This window comes from Pelophylax lessonae, assembly GCF_965119305.1.
Source record: "Pelophylax lessonae genome assembly, chromosome: 13".
NCBI classification, from domain to species: Eukaryota; Metazoa; Chordata; class Amphibia; order Anura; family Ranidae; genus Pelophylax; species Pelophylax lessonae.
In genome coordinates this window covers 132271204-132288105 of record NC_138780.1, presented here as the reverse complement: position 1 = coordinate 132288105, position 16902 = coordinate 132271204, and the positions used below count along the sequence as shown (strand labels likewise).

At 44.5% G+C, this 16902-nt stretch overlaps 1 protein-coding gene across 1 annotated transcript in view; it reads left to right on the top strand.

The window, feature by feature from the left end:
* Positions 1-315: 315 nt before the first annotated feature.
* The window catches only part of CDAN1 (codanin 1), a 79546-nt gene continuing 62959 nt past the window's right edge, over positions 316-16902 (top strand). The window contains exons 1-3 of the mRNA XM_082275499.1: positions 316-435; positions 8712-9406; positions 15688-15894. Of these exons, the coding sequence (XP_082131625.1) occupies positions 355-435; positions 8712-9406; positions 15688-15894 (983 nt within the window). The 5' untranslated portion in view covers positions 316-354. The remainder of the gene's footprint in view (positions 436-8711; positions 9407-15687; positions 15895-16902) is intronic.

The window sequence follows — 16902 nt, the reverse complement described above, 5'->3', positions numbered from 1 at the left end:
ATATGTCAGTGATGGGATGTAGATCTCCTGTAATCATATCCTCCCTCTGTGTGTACAATCAGGCCCCTCCCGCTCCCTCATGGCAGTAGACCGTATTAGTTTAGTGGAGTCCCCCGTGTGTTCTGTGTGGCCCGGGGGCCGCTCTCCTACACTCCCGCCTCACACAGCAACACCAATATGCGGCACGAACCAGCGAACGCCCCCAAGACCTGGGCCACGCCCATTTCCACAGAATGGCACTACGGAAACCGCGCCCACTCTCTTTCCACGCCGTGTAACCCCGCCTCTTCTCGTCGCTGTACCGCCCCGTTGGTGACGTTGCGGGGGTCCCGCGGTTGGCGCGCAGGGCACAGCATGGCGGCGGTGTTGGAGTTGTTGCTGCAGGAGCGGGTGACGGTGGACGCGGTGCTGCGCTGGCTGACCGGCACGACGCAGGTAGAACGCCCAAAACAGGCCGAACCCCGCCAGCACTGTGCTAGTCTAGCTTTGTAGTGTTGTCATAAGGTGCACAGACCGTGCGGCCATACAGCTGACCACACTGTACACCGACTGTGTGTATACAGAGCTCTGAGGGGCGAACCATTCCTCATACCACAGGGGGGGGGGGGGGGGGCTCCGACCACCAGGGCTGTCAGCCTGGGAGCAGGCCGCTTCTGATTGGTGGAGAGACGTGTGGTATCTGACCTGTACTTAGCTCTCTATCCTGACCTGACTATAGTGTCCCCCCCTTCTATATTCTGTCCTGCCCCGAGTCCCCTCACTGTATCATTATCTGTACATAGTGGAGCCCCTCACTAAGTATAATATATTACCAAAAGTATTGGGACGCCTGCCTTTACATGAACTTTAATGGCATCCCAGTCTTTGTCCGTAGGGTTCAATATTGACTTTCCCCACTTTTTGCAGCTATAACAGCTTCAACTCTTCTGGGAAGGCTGTCCACAAGGTTTATGAGTGTGTCTATGGGAATGTTTGACCATTCTTCCAGAAGTGCATTTTTGAGGTCAGGCACTGATGTTGGACAAGAATGCCTGGCCCACAGTCTGCACTCAAATTCATCCCAAAGGTGTTCTATCGGGTTGAAGTCAGGACTCTGTGCAGGCCAGTCACGTTCCTCCACCCCAAACTCACTCATCCATGTCTTTATGGACCTTACTTTGTGTACTGGTGTGCAGTCATGTTGGAACAGGAAGGGGCCATCCCCAAACTGTTCCCACAAAGTTAGGAGCATGAAATTGTCCAAAATGTCTTGGTATGCTGACACATTAAGAGTTCCCTTCACTGGAATTAAGGGGCCAAACCCAACCCCTGAAAAACAATCCCACACCATAATCCTCCCTCCACCAAATGATTTGGACCAGTGCACAAAGTAAGGTCCATAAAGACATGGATGAGTGAGTTTGGGGTGGAGGAACTTGACTGACCTGTACAGAGTCTTGACCTCAACCCGATAGAACACCTTTAGGATGAATTGGAGCAGAGACTGCAAGCGAGACTTTTTCATCCAACATCAGTGCCTGACCTCACAAATACGCTTCTGCAAGAATGGTCAAATATTTCCGTGGACAGCCTTCCCAGAAGAATCAAAGCTCTTATTGCTTCAAAGGGTGGGACAACTCAATACTGGACCCTACGAACTAAGACTGGGATGCCATTAAAGTGCATGTAAAGGCAGGCGTCCCAATACTTTTGGTAATATAGTGTATCTTGTCCTGTCCTTGGTCAGCAGGGTCCTCATTATATCCTGTCCTGTATATAGTCCCCAGAGTCCCCTCGCTATATATCTTGTCCTGTCCTTGGTCAGCAGGGTCCTCATTATATCCTGTCCTGTATATAGTCCCCAGAGTCCCCTCACTATATATCTTGTCCTGTCCTTGGTCAGCAGGGTCCTCATTATATCCTGTCCTGTATATAGTCCCCAGAGTCCCCTCGCTATATATCTTGTCCTGTCCTTGGTCAGCAGGGTCCTCATTATATCCTGTCCTGTATATAGTCCCCAGAGTCCCCTCACTATATATCTTGTCCTGTCCTTGGTCAGCAGGGTCCTCATTATATCCTGTCCTGTATATAGTCCCCAGAGTCCCCTCGCTATATATCTTGTCCTGTCCTTGGTCAGCAGGGTCCTCACTATATCCTGTCCTGTATATAGTCCCCAGAGTCCCCTCGCTATATATCTTGTCCTGTCCTTGGTCAGCAGGGTCCTCACTATATCCTGTCCTGTATATAGTCCCCAGAGTCCCCTCACTATATATCATGTCCTGTCCTTGGTCAGCAGGGTCCTCATTATATCCTGTCCTGTATATAGTCCCCAGAGTCCCCTCACTATATATCTTGTCCTGTCCTTGGTCAGCAGGGTCCTCATTATATCCTGTCCTGTATATAGTCCCCAGAGTCCCCTCGCTATATATCTTGTCCTGTCCTGTATATAGTCCCCAGAGTCCCCTCACTATATATCTTGTCCTGTCCTTGGTCAGCAGGGTCCTCACTATATCCTGTCCTGTATATAGTCCCCAGAGTCCCCTCACTATTATTCATGTCCTGTCCTTGGTCAGCAGGGTCCTCATTATATCCTGTCCTGTATATAGTCCCCAGAGTCCCCTCACTATATATCTTGTCCTGTCCTTGGTCAGCAGGGTCCTCACTATATCCTGTCCTGTATATAGTCCCCAGAGTCCCCTCACTATTATTCATGTCCTGTCCTTGGTCAGCAGGGTCCTCATTATATCCTGTCCTGTATATAGTCCCCAGAGTCCCCTCACTATATTTCTTGTCCTGTCCTTGGTCAGCAGGGTCCTCATTATATCCTGTCCTGTATATAGTCCCCAGAGTCCCCTCGCTATATATCTTGTCCTGTCCTGTATATAGTCCCCAGAGTCCCCTCACCCTCACTATATATCTTGTCCTGTCCTTGGTCAGCAGGGTCCTCACTATATCCTGTCCTGTATATAGTCCCCAGAGTCCCCTCACTATATATCATGTCCTGTCCTTGGTCAGCAGGGTCCTCATTATATCCTGTCCTGTATATAGTCCCCAGAGTCCCCTCACTATATATCTTGTCCTGTCCTTGGTCAGCAGGGTCCTCACTATATCCTGTCCTGTATATAGTCCCCAGAGTCCCCTCACTATATATCTTGTCCTGTCCTTGGTCAGCAGGGTCCTCACTATATCCTGTCCTGTATATAGTCCTCAGAGTCCCCTAACTATATATCTTTTCCTGTTCCCGGTCAGCAGAGTCCCCTCACATTATTGTCAGATTGTAAAAGATGATTCCCAGAAAACACAACTTAGTTTCTCGCTGTGACTTATTTAAAGTTTCAAATAGATATAAAATCACCAATCAAGTGTAAATGTATAATAAAAAAATGTAATTCTATAAATCTCTCCATGTAATATTACTTACATTAACTGCAGGTGCTGCTGACTTGGTCAGGTAATTCCTATGTGAAGCCTGGAAAGAATAATAATAAAAAATGCTGTAGATTAAGAATACTTTCAGAAATCGGTGTTATTAGTTTTCTTTTACAAATTAACAAAATGGAAAGTAAATGCACAGAAGAGAAATCCAAATCAAATCTGTATTTGGGATGACCACCCTTTGCCTTCAAAACAGCATCACTTCTCAGTACACTTGCACACAGTTTGTGAAGAAACTTAACAGGTTGTTTGTAAACCTCTTGGAGATCTAACCACAGATCTTCAATATAGGCAAATACTTATCCATTATGCCATACCATCCAGGAGGCGTGTGACTGGCCCCAGTCCTATTCTGCAGCAGGACCATGACCCCAAACATACAGCCAATGTCATTAGGAACTGTCTTCAGTGTAAAGAAGAACAAGGAGTCCTGGAAGTGATGGTTTGGCCCTCACAGAACCCTGATCACAACATCATCAAGTCTGTCTGGGATTACATGAAGAGACGGAAGGATTTGAGGCAGCTTACATCCACAGGAGGTTTGGGTTAGTTCTCTGAGATGTTGGGAACAACCTACCTGCCGAGTTCCTTCGAAAACTGTGTAAGTGTACCTAGAAAAACTGATGCTGTTTTGAAGGCAAAGGGTGGTCACCCCAAATATAGATTTGGATTTCTCTTCTGTTCATTTACTTTCCATTTTGTTAATTAATAAAAAATATATATATATTTCTATTTCTGAAAGAATTCTTATTTACAGCATTTTATATATTACACATACATATACTCTTCCCTGTCCAGGGTCAGCAGAGTCCCCTCACTATAGCCTGCCCTCTCCCTGTTCAGCAGAGTCCTCATTGTATCCTGTCATTTCTCAGAGTCCCCTCACTATAGCCTGCCCTCTCCCTGTTCAGCAGAGTCCTCATTGTATCCTGTCATTTGTCAGAGTCCCCTCACTATAGCCTGCCCTCTCCCTGTTCAGCAGAGTCCTCATTGTATCCTGTCATTTGTCAGAGTCCCCTCACTATAGCCTGCCCTCCCCCTGTTCAGCAGAGTCCTCATTGTATCCTGTCATTTGTCAGAATCCCCTCACTATAGCCTACCCTCCCCCTGTTCAGCAGAGTCCTCATTGTATCCTGTCATTTGTCAGAGTCCCCTCACTATAGCCTACCCTCCCCCTGTTCAGCAGAGTCCTCATTATATCCTGTCATTTGTCAGAGTCCCCTCACTATATATTCTGTGCAGTACATGGTCAGCAGAGTCCCTTCAATGTATTCTGTCCCAGGTCAGCAGGATCCCCTCATTGATTCTAAGTAATTTTCTAGCCAAAAAAAATTATTTTAATTTGTTTAACAAGTGTCAGAAAAAGGCCCGGTCCAGAAGTGGTTAAAATACACCTATGATAAAAACAAATTCTAGATCTTCATTTCTTTGTAAGTGGGCACACTTACAAAATCTGCAGGGGATCAGATAATTTTTTTTTTTATTGTGTCTTTATTGAACATGCCCACTAAACATTCACAGTGCTGGAAGAAAAAGTACGAGAACCCATAGATTAACTACTTCATTGAAAGCTAATTGGAGCTAGTTTTTTTGCACACCTGGAGTCCAAATAATTAAATGAGTTAGGGGGTGTGGTTTAGAGCTACTTTGATGAAAGATATTTTAGGATTGCTGTTCCTAAGAACCATCGGTTGATGTGAACCATGCCTCGCAAAAAGTGCTCTCTTTAGGCCTACTATTAAGTGTAGTTGATCTGTATAAGGCTGGAAAAGGATCCAAAGCATTTTCAAAGTGTTTAGGCATCCATCAGTCGACAGACAAATTGTCTATAAATGGGGACCGTTGTACTGTGGCTACTCATTCTAGAAATTGGAATCCAACCAAGATGACTCCCAAGGCACAACGCAGAATCCTCAATGATGTAAAGCAGAACCCACAAGTAGCCACTAAAGACATCACTGTAACTGGCAAACAAACATGCCTGTTTGAGCCTACTGTACATAAATGCTACAAAAAAGGCTATGCCTCCAAGTTTGCGAAAAAGCACCTTGGGAAACCGCAGCTCTAATGGGAAAATGTTTTGTGGACTGATGAAACAAAAGTTTTGTTCAGGAAGAATGCTCAGCACTATGTATGGTACAAAAAGAACACTGCTTACCAACATCAAAACATCAGCCCAATCGTGCAGTATGGTGGAAGGAACATCATGATTTGGGCTTGCTTTGCTGCCTCAGGGCTCAGACTACTTGCCATCATCGAGGGAAAAATGAATTCCCAAGTTTACCAAAATATTCTACAGGATAATATCAGGGTGGCTGTCTGCCGACTAAGGCTCCTTTCACACAGTAAGTCCGTCAAACGGACTCCGCTTTTCTCAGCGGGGGATCGATCCGCCGATCCCCCGCTGAGCAGGAGAATGACAGCTATTCTCTGCACTGTGTGCGGAGACACAGCTGTCACAGCCCCATAGATGTCTATGGGGGAATCGGAAGAGAACGGACCGTCGGTCCGTTCTCATCCGATCCGCTGGATGGATGGAAAATAGGGTTTCCATCCGTCCAGATTTGACGGATTGGGTGTCAGCGGACATGTCTCTGCTGCCATCCGATGCCCCATAGAGATGCATGGGGGGACCGTTCAGATCCGCCAAAAAAACGGACAGGCGGATCTGAACGGTCCGCCTGTGTGAAAGGGGCCTAAAGCTTAACAGGATTTGATGATGCAGCATGACAATGGCCTTAAGCATTGTAGTAAATCCACCACACACTGGCTTCAGAAAAACAAAACGCCCTTTGGAGTGGACCAATCAAAGCCCAGACCTTAACCCCGTAGCTATGCTGTGTGTGTCTGAGCTAAAGTAGTTTTGTAAAGGGGAAGGGTCAAAAATCCCCCCTGAACTTTGTGCAGGTCTGATCTAGAACTACCAAAAGAACTTGCTTGAATTCACTGCTGCAACAGGAGGTTCTGTCACCTATTAACGCCAGGGGTTTGCTTACTTCTTCCTCCAGCACTGTGAATGTGTGGGTGTGTTCAATAAAGACACGAGAAATTGAGAATTGTTTGTGTGTTATCTGCTTAAATCCCAATTCTGGCCAAAAAAATTTTTCCCCATGTAGTTTGGCTGTGTCCGCACTGTACGGATCAACTGCTCATTTTTTCTAGGGGTGAGGAGAAAGCTGGGATTTATGACGTCAGCAGTAGTTCACAACTCAAGATTGCTGGGTTGCTGATCTGGTCTTGTGCTGGGACGATTGTATTAGGTGTGAGTAGTTAATCTGTGCTGTACAGGTACAGCCCCAGTGCATTGGGAAAACTATTTTTTATTTTTCTTTGCCTGTAGATGGGCATTAAGGCCCCTTTCAGATGGGACAGGCTCAGTCAAGGGGATCAGCCTGCTCAGCCGGGGATCTCTCCGCTGAGCAGGCGGATGACTGGCTCGTGTCTGCTCCGCTATGTAGAGCGGACGCAAACACAGCTCCTGGATGGAAATGGATCCCTACTCGTCTGGCTTTTATTGGATTGTATGCTGGCTGGAGTTTGCGGACACATGTCTGTTGACATCCTCCACTCTTAAAGCCCCGTACACACGCAACGATTATCGGCCGACCGATCGTCCTTCTTGTGTTTTGTTGGTTGGAATGTGCCTAGACTGCACACAAATTTTCTTGCCCAACAAAATTCTACTTCAGAAGTGATGTCATGTGCTGGGTTGCTTTCTTGGTGTTCTTTCTTCTCTGAGCATGCCCAGACTTTCTCATTAGATTTTTCCCTGTCGAAATCTGTACTGACTGCACGAAAATCGGCCATTGTGTTGACGGCCAACAAAAATGTTCTAGTCTGCACACCAGATTTTTTTCGGCCGAAAAGTCGGAGTCGGTTGTCGGAAGCATCATACTAACAAGCCGAAAATCGGCAGATCGGACGTTGGCCGAAAATTCTGACAATTTTCGACACGTGTGTATGGGGCTTTAGAGAGCAATGGATGGTCTAATCGGGTCCACCTGAAAGACTGACAGGTGGACCGGATCAGTGTGGAAAGGGGCCATAAGCCCATTGTGTATGTCTATTGTGATTTAGGCCCGTACACACGATGATAAGAAAATCGAACGTAAAATTTCATCCGACGAACAATCTGCCGATTTTTGGATCGTTTAGTATAGTGCTTTCAATAGCCAGTTATGAATTTTCGTACGACAAAAACTGGATGTTCAGGGCAGACTATAAAATGTTTGATGTACGTGGAAACAACGTCCAATCTTCGTTTAATTAGTACAGTTTTTAGTCTGAGATAAAATCGTAAGAGAAGACTACGCATGCTTGGAAACTAAAGAATACGTACAAAACAATTCAACACATGACATCACTTCTGAAGTTAAATTCTGTCATATGAAAGTAACCTCTTCACTTTCGATATGAGACTAGCATGCAACAAAAAAACGGATGAAAATTCATCCAATATTCTGATCGTGCGTACGAGGCTTTAGATGAGGATCAGATCACATTTTATGGCAAATATACTGCAGAAAAACCAGTTCATTCTAAAGGGTTCACATACTTTTTGCCACTATATAGCCTTCCCAAAATAAAGGCAGGATTTTTAGTGTTTTTTTTTTGTTCCTTATATTTAGATGCAGGTTGCCAAAACTTTAAGACTCCACGTACTCTAGCTTAAAAAGGCACCTAGCAGCAGCATTTGAGCTTTTCTGCTTCTAGAAGGAAATAGTGTTATCCTATGTGTCCATGCACACTTTTTTAGTCTAGAGGTGTTTTAAGCTTCTAGGAGAAGCAAAAAAGCTTTCCTTTGCGCTTTTGGGAGCGATTGCCAGCAGGAAAAAAAAAAAAAAAAAAGCTGACCGCTCCTAAGGCCACGTTTACATGTGGGCGTAGCGGATCATGGGCAGAATCACTGCGATTCTGCCCGCTATCCGGAATAATTGCAAATCGCGGGACGCCTGTGCGATGCCCATGATTTGCAATGGCACCCCAATTGCTGTGCGTTGTTGCCGTCATTTCCGCCTGCGGAATCGCGGTAACATCGCGCAAACAGAATCGCGGGACGCATGACGCACAAAAGAAGCTCCTGTACCTTTTTGGGCGTCATGCGTCCCACGATTCTGCGCGATGTTACCGTGATTCAGCAGGTGGAAATGGCGGCAACATCGCACAGCGTTTGGGGCGCCATTGCAACAAAACAATTCCCGGCAATAAAAATTGAGAAAAAATAAATTGCTTAGCAGTGCTGCAGCTAAATTGTTTTAATTTATATATTTTTTTTATTGTTGGTGTTTGTTTGCTAGGAGAGTCCTGTTGATTTCAACCTTGCTCCACTTCACTTCTTGCGGAAAGACTTTGTTCCCTATCTGCTCAACTTTCTTCGAGAACAGACCAGTGATGTTTTAAGTAATGGACCCTCAACTCCAGCAAAAACCCCAAATTCTAAGGCTGTCCCCAAACCAGTTGGCTCCAGTAGCCAAAGGACTATCCTAGAGAAAAGATCAAACCAGCCTTCGGGTCATCGGGGGAGTAGAGTCCAGCTGTTTGCACAAACTCCCAATAGCTCCAGTGCTTCAGAACATTGTTTCGCTTCTCCAAATTCAACGAATAGTGACTCCTCTTTTATGAACCGATCCAACCTACCAAACTCTTCAAGTAGGACTTTTGCTCAAACTAGTCCAAATTCAAGCTGCAGTCCTGTTGCTCATCACCATGAAAAACGTTCAGCACAGAAACCGGTTTTTGGTAACTTCTTGGTTTTGACGCCAGAAGGACAGACTGTTCGCCGTGGTCGAAAAAAGAACAATTCATCTGGCCGTCATGTGCCTAAAGACCAAAGTAGAAGATCAATTGAAAATGAGTTACAGGGAGAAAATAACACATGGAGTGCAAACAGAAAGCAAGTGTGTATAAATACTGGTAGTCCTCCTGCATCTCATCTAAATATAAACAACTTGGAAGAGTTTCCACCTATGGGTGCATCTTGTGAATCTGCGAGGTAAATTTTCTCCTTTACATTTTACTCCAGATTTAGTAGAGATACAGATATTGTGCTCCCATGTCTTTTCTTCCCCCGTTAGTTCACCTTTGACAAACGGGTCATACATGTAGAGTTTTGAATTTAGTGCTTTAAAGCCCTATTAAACTTTGTTTAGGTCAGTAATGAATAGTACACAGTTTTCTTTGTTCTTATTTTTCACTCTCACCCAATAACTAGCTGCTAGCACCTCACATGAATTCAAAGGTACAGAGCCTTGTGAAAGTATTCACCCCCTTGGTGGTGGTACTGTTTTGCATTAAAGCGGAGTTCCACCAACATTTTTCACTCTTCAGATTGAAGCACTACTATATCTCCTTACAAAGAATTGACATTTTTTTTTTTTTTTTCTGTTCACTAACCTTATTTAGGCATCTGTTTAAGAAGACTTCCTCCTTCAGAGGCCGCGGTTAAATTGGCTGCTGGGAGATGTCATCAATCCCAGGAGGCAATGGGCATCGCTGGCTCATAGCATTGCGTTATTATCAAACAAGCTATCGCAACACGCCGCGCATGCGCGAGATTGCCAGGTGCATTCTGGGCAACCAGCTTGCACGGAATACATGCGGCACAAATACAATACTGGGTATAAATTACAGCATAACTTTATTACACTGCACGAGGCATGAGTATTCTAGGGAAATTTTTATTGTGAAACATACATTTCGGCTGGAACTCCGCTTTAACAACTTTGAATTAAAATTGATTTTTGGGGCTTTGTGACTAAGTCAACAATATGCCTACTTTAAGTGCATTTTTTTAATGTTGCACAAATAATTTGACAAAGAAACCTGAAATCTTAAGTGTGCATAAGTATTCACCCCCCTTAGCTATAAAAGCCCTAAATGAGATGCGATCAAACCAATTCAGCTCAGAAGTCCTATAATTAGATGATTACATAAGGTCAACTTGTGTGCAAACACGTCCCATGTCATCATTATGCATACAATACACCTGTTCTGTAAAATCCCGGAGTCTGCAATACCATTAAGCCCCGTACACACGTACCGATTGTCGGCTGTAAATATTCGGCCGACGGCCGATTGTAGGCTTGTTAGTATGATGCTTCCGACAGCAGACAGTGCATTTTCAGCCGAACAGAATCTGTCGTGCAAGCATTAAAATTTTTGTTGGGCAACACCAGAACGGCCGATTGTTCGCCAGTCAGTACAGATTTCAGCCGACAGACAGCAGATTAGCAAGACTGGGCATGCTCAGAAAAGAAAAAAGACAAGGAAATTAACCATCACATGACATCACTTCTGCAGTTGGCTGTTGTTGGCCGACAAAATTTGTGTGCAGTCTTTTGCAGTTTTCAACAGACACGACAGCCCTGGACAAAAGACGGCCGATCGTTCGGCCGACAATCGGTACGTGTGTACGAGGCTTTTGCCATGGTGCTCTTCAATCAGGTCAGACACAAAGTTATTAAGATGTATAGATCACAGTTGAATGAAAAAAGTCCCAAACCTTGAGCTCCATTAAATCCACTATACCAAAAATGGAAATAATATGGCACCCCTAGAGACCTGACAAGAAAAGGCCCCCACCAAAACAAGCCTGTTCACACAGGCTGAATATCCCCCCCCCCCCCCAATAGCGCAGAGCCCAATAGCACAAGTACAAAGCAACCTGCTAAATTGAACAACAAAAAAAAAAAAAACGGTGTGTGTACCAGGCAATAAACTGATCAAGAAGAGCATTAACCAGAGATGCAATAAAAACACCAAAGTCTTGGGGCACCACGGCAATGAGCTGGGGGTCACCACGGCTGCTTCTAGTGCTCACAGGGCTGGAGGAGTTGTAAGAAGTTTCAGGACCCCTATGGGTATAGGGTCGAAATTATGTCAACTTGGGGGCAGACCACCTATACATTTACAGCCCTGTGAGCACCACAAGCTGCCGTGGTTTTAGATTTGACATTCATAACAAGATATATACTTTTAAAATTTGAGTTGTAATAACATTTTTTAATAAACTTTGTCCATTGCTGCAATTCTTGGTGCTTCCCTGTCTTTCTATACTGGGATCACACAGGACTTGTCCATTCATTTTGTATGGGCTCAAATCGCACCACAAAGGTATCTGGAGCAATTTGCACAAGTACAAATACTTGGTATCGTATTGGTGCAACCCTCATTTTTTTTTTTTTTTTTTTTTTTTTTTTTTTTTTTTAAATTGCATATGTTTTATAACAGAAAGTAGAAAATATTGTGTTTTCTCCCCCCCAACTTGTAGTTTTATTTTTAATTCATATAATAAATAAAATTTTAATTTGTTTCATGACTGTGCAATTGCCAGTTAAAGTAGCGGAGTGCTGAATAGCAAAAAAAAAAAAAAAAATGCCCTGGGCATGAAGGGGGTAAATGGGTTCCTACAACTGACACTTGGCTTTTGGATCTTACAAAAAAAGGAATAAACAACCTGCTGCTATGCACATAAACATGTGAATGAATGATATGTACTCATAGTTCAAGTACACTCTAAAAAAGTCCTTTAATAGCAGACAAAACAATGAAGTATGATTCAATATACATTCATATGGGCTAGTCAAAGCTCAAATCTTAATCTAACTTAGAAATTGTGGCATGACTTGGATTGCTGTCCACCAAAAGCAACCAATATAACTTGAAGGAGCTGGATCAGTTTTACCTTGACAAATGGGCAAAAATCCCAGTGGTTAGATGTGCTGAACCAATAGAGATCTACCCCAAGAGATGTAGCTGCACAGTAATTGCACCAAATGGTGACTCTATTAAATATTTACTCAAGATGCATGCTTTTATTTTTGCCACAAAGTATTTTGCACCTTCAACATTGTAGTCATGATACAAAGCCTTTGAAAGTAATGCAAAAAGACAAATACCAAGGTGGTGGATATTTTTGAAAGGCACTGTAATCCCTTTGATCTCCATAAGAACAAAACGAAATACAGTGTAATAATGTTACTTTGTATTTTTTCTGAATTGTAGGTGAGCAGTATTTACTATTTAGAAATACTGCTCAAATGCTTCCTGTTTGATAGCAGCTGCTCCTGTCTCCATCTACAAGTTCCACCTATCATTTGCTATGGTGTTAGGTAACCGTAGGTAGCTCTCTGGGCTGCAATATCACCAATTGCTAAAGCGATGCTTGCATGATGGCGAATGAAGTGGCTGCTTGTACCACTAGGAACTAGTGCAGATAACCATCAAACATCACATCCACAAAGCTGGGTACAGGAGCAGCTGTATTTTTCAAATTTTGTAGCTGCTGGTTAACTGCAATTCCCATCCATTCACATTAGAGCAAAGTGTCAGGCATCACTTGGGTAGAAGTTCATGGTTATTCAAGCGACACTAAAGAATGTTTCTCTTTCGTTCATTGACACAGCACTCCATATTCAGAACCATAGGATTATATTGCCCCCTACAGGAGTAAGACACTAGGCAGAAAAGTAAAGTTGGCTACACCTATGAGCAGTCTTAGCTGGTATAAATCCCCCTCTCTGCTTTAGGCCCCCAGTTTTTTTTTTTTTTTTGCCTAGTCTCATGAGTAAGGGCCTAGCTCCCTGCTGGATCTTTGGTTCTAGCACTTTTTTTCTTTTTGTATCCATATAGATTTTCTTCTCCATGGAGTTTCAGGAGCACATCTCCCCACCTGATCCCCTCCTGGAGGCGGCAGGTCCCTTGAGGTCTCAGGTCCCCATTGACGTACTGACAGCGGTCCTGGAGTATTTTGTGTCCCGGGTATAGGTGGTATTTGGGCGCAAGTCTAGTAGGAAGTGTCCCCCGTCCTCTCCTGCTTCATCAGTCACTTCGGATCCTGAATCTGGCTATGCTGCTGTGGACATGGCCGGCCTATGGGCCTGGATGCCACACTCCCTGATCCGTCTGATATTGAGGATGACTCCTCCTGCAGCTCATGCAAAGGCACTAGTGAATGCACTTATTACTTAAATGCGTGAAACGTTAAAAATGGAGGATTCTGCTGAGGCAGCTGCGGATGTGGCCGTCCCCTTTGGCACTCACAAGCCGTCTCAGTCGGCCAAAGCCTTCCCTTATCCTACCCATTTTGACAAATTTGTCTACAAGGATTGGGAGCGCCCAAAACAGGTTGAATAAAGCAACTATGATTCCAGTGGAGGTATCCACGGCTTTCAAAGATTTAGCTGATAGAAAAGCAGAGTTTGTGGCCGCAACATGTTTGTTATTGCCGGTTTGGCATTGCGGCCCATCCTGGCCACTGCCCCGGTGTCCCAAACACTGTCTGAGTGGGCTACGCTTTTGTGCCATGGTCTGGGTAGTGAGTAGGTTCCCCCTGCTTACGTTGAGCTGGCAGACCATTTGATCCAGGGACTGCAATTTGTGTGTGGTGCATATTTGGATACGACTCCTTTGCTCTTGAAGCTCCCTGTTTCGGCGGTGGTGCTCCGGCACGGTTTGTGGCTTAAGTGTTGGACTAGAGACCAAACCTCCAAGAATGCCCTCATCGATTTTCCTTTTCAAGGCAACAGTCTGTTTGTGGCTACCCTTGATGACATCATTGATTCTTACATGAGGAAAGAGTACATTCCTTCCATAGTCTGGGAAAGGGGAAGGAGCCTCGTCTAAGACGAGGATCTTTTTTCTTGGCACAAAGTTTTTTTATTCTTTCGTTCCTCCGGGGCTGCTGACCAGCGTAATAAATTCTTCAAGCCCTCCCTGGGAGGCTCCAAGTGATCCTGGTCTGGCAAGCCAAGAGCAGGTTTCTCCAGACCTGCAGACAAGGCCTCTTGGACATGAAGGTTCGCCCCCCACCCATGTCTGGGGTGGGGGAGGGGGATGTTGTCGCTGGTTTCTGGCACTAGTGAACGACAAATGGGTCCACAAAGTAATTCAATCTGAATACAAGATAGTTTCATTCCTGTCCTCCGGGAAATGTATTTCCCGCAAATTTGAGTCTGCCATCGGATCATCTGCAAGCTCTTTTCGGGGTGGTGCAGGACCTGTACCGAACCCTTGCAGAATGGTGTCAAGGGTTTAATGCAAACCGATTTACGATCCCAAAAAAGGAGGGCAGGGTTCATCCGATTCTGGACCTCAAGGCCCTGAATTTTGTGCGCGTCCAGAAGTTCAGGATGGAGTTCATTCCCTCAATGGTGGCTTCCCTTCATCAAAAGGATTTCCTGGCCTCTATCAACATCAAAGATGCCTACTTGCACAATCCCATTTGTGTCCAACACCAGCATTTCCTCGGTTTTGCTTTTGGGGAGGAGCAGTATCAGTTTGTGGCGTTGCCCTTTGGTCTCGCCTCCACTCGGTTTTCACAAAGGTGTTGGCCCCAGTCTTGGCATTGCTGTGTCAGCGGGGGATTGCTGTGCTGGGTTATCTAGACCAGTGTTTTTTAACTCCGGTCCTCAGGGCACCCTAACAGGCCAGGTTTGCAAGAAAACTGAAATACATCCCAGGTGATATCATTTGCTGCTCAGTGATTGCAGTATTCTAGTCTGCATCTCCCCAAGGTAATACTTAAAATCTGGCCTGTTAGTGTGCCCTGAGGACCGGAGTTGGGAAACACTGATCTAGACAACCTTCTCTTGAGGGCAGAGTCCTCATCTGCATTGACAGATGACGTGGCAATCATATGGCACGGGCTCACATTGCCGAGAGGGCGTCTATGGACATTGTCCTGTGATCGCGCTTCTTGCAATGCCCCCTGCAGCGCTCATCAGTGTGGATCTGGGATTAGCTGTGTCTGAAGGATAGAAAGCCAATCACATTGTCTCTTTACAATGTGACCAGCTGTGTCCAATCACAACTCATCAGTGTAAACCGTATTTGACAGTTATCTGCAGTCCTCTCCTCACGCTGAGAGCGCGAAAGGAGCCGATATCCGGAAAATCCACACGGGACATCTACACTGATAATCAGGACACTGATCATCAGTGTCCTGATGATCATTGCAGCTCCAACAGTGCTGCCTGTCAGTGGCCATCAGCGCACATCAGTGAATAATAAAAAAAAAAAGACTTATTTAGAAATTTTTTTCTTCAAAGTTTCCTGGTCTTTTTTCGTTTATCAAAAAACACAGTAGTGATTAAATACCACCAAAAGAAGACTATCTGTCTCCAAAAAAAAAAAAAAATTCATTTGGGTACAGTATTGCATGACTGCAAATTGTCATTCAAAGTGTGACAGTGCTGAAAATTGGCCTGGGCAGGAAGGGGGTGAAAGTGGTTAAATTAGTATTTCTTAATCCTTTTTACATTTTGTTTTCCTCAGTAAATTGAAACCATCGCGAAGGATTAATCCGACTCCTCTTAATGATAATTCCAAATCTAGGATATGTTTTACCTCCACTCCAATCAGCACTTCTAACCTAGACCGCAGCCACCCAGGAATGGAGGTATTTACAAGTGTTCAGGAAGGAGTATGCTCTCCTGATGCCAGCAGTTTACGGGAAGAAAGGGAGATACTGCGCAAAGAAAGGTAAGATTGTTTTACATTTTCTGGTTCAAGTATGTTTACTGGTCCCTTTGCTTTGCTGTTATGAGGTGAGGATGTCTGAGGAATATTTAGGTTTGAAAGAAGGTTTTTTTTTCTTTCTTTCTTTCTATGTCCTTAAAGGAGTTGTAAAGGCAGAAGGTTTTTTTTTATCTTAATGCATTCTATGCATGTACAGACAGCAATAATAATGGACAGTGGTCCTGCTTTAAATGACACTAAAAGTATGATTCTGATAGAAAGCATTATAAAGTTATTTCCATATGAAAGCGGTGTTAAACCCAAAACCAAAAAAGTAATATACTGTATTGCAGCTTAACAAACATTAGATATGTGACTGCATAATTTTTTTCAGATTAGACTAAAATTGAATTATTTGGCCCGAAAAAAGTGAATGTCCGTGCATGTTTTAGTCAGAGCCCAGATTTAAACCCCATTGAAAATCTGGGCAATGGGTTGAAGACTGCAGTCCACAAACAGTCACTACCAAATGTAACTGAATTTGAGCACTTCTGCAAAGTCGAGCGGGCAAATATTGCTGTCTAGATGTGCATGCTCCCAGCACTGAGACTGGGATGTCAGGGAAAGTCCCTTGGGTGTCTACTAGCAATTGGCACTCGGCAGGAGGGTGGAGCCAGGAACGCCAGCGGGAGACCCAAGAAGAACCAAAAAAAAAAAAAAAAAAAAAAAAACAGAAACGTTACAATCACTTAAATAGCTAGTGGAACATCCTTAGGCAGCAATAACTTCAAGTAAGCCCTTTTATTAGCTTTGGATCAGACTTGCACAGTGTTCAGGAGGACTTTTTGACCATTCCTTGGTATGGGGCAGTCGTGAGTGCTCATTCTCAAGCCCCGCTCTGTGTGTCCACAGGAACAAAGCAGGGCTTAGCCCCACCCACAGCTCCCTTGTCACTGGGTTTGATTGACAACAGTGGGAGGCCATTCGGCTGTATCTGAGCCAATGAGGAGCGAGAGAGCCTTGGCTCTTGTG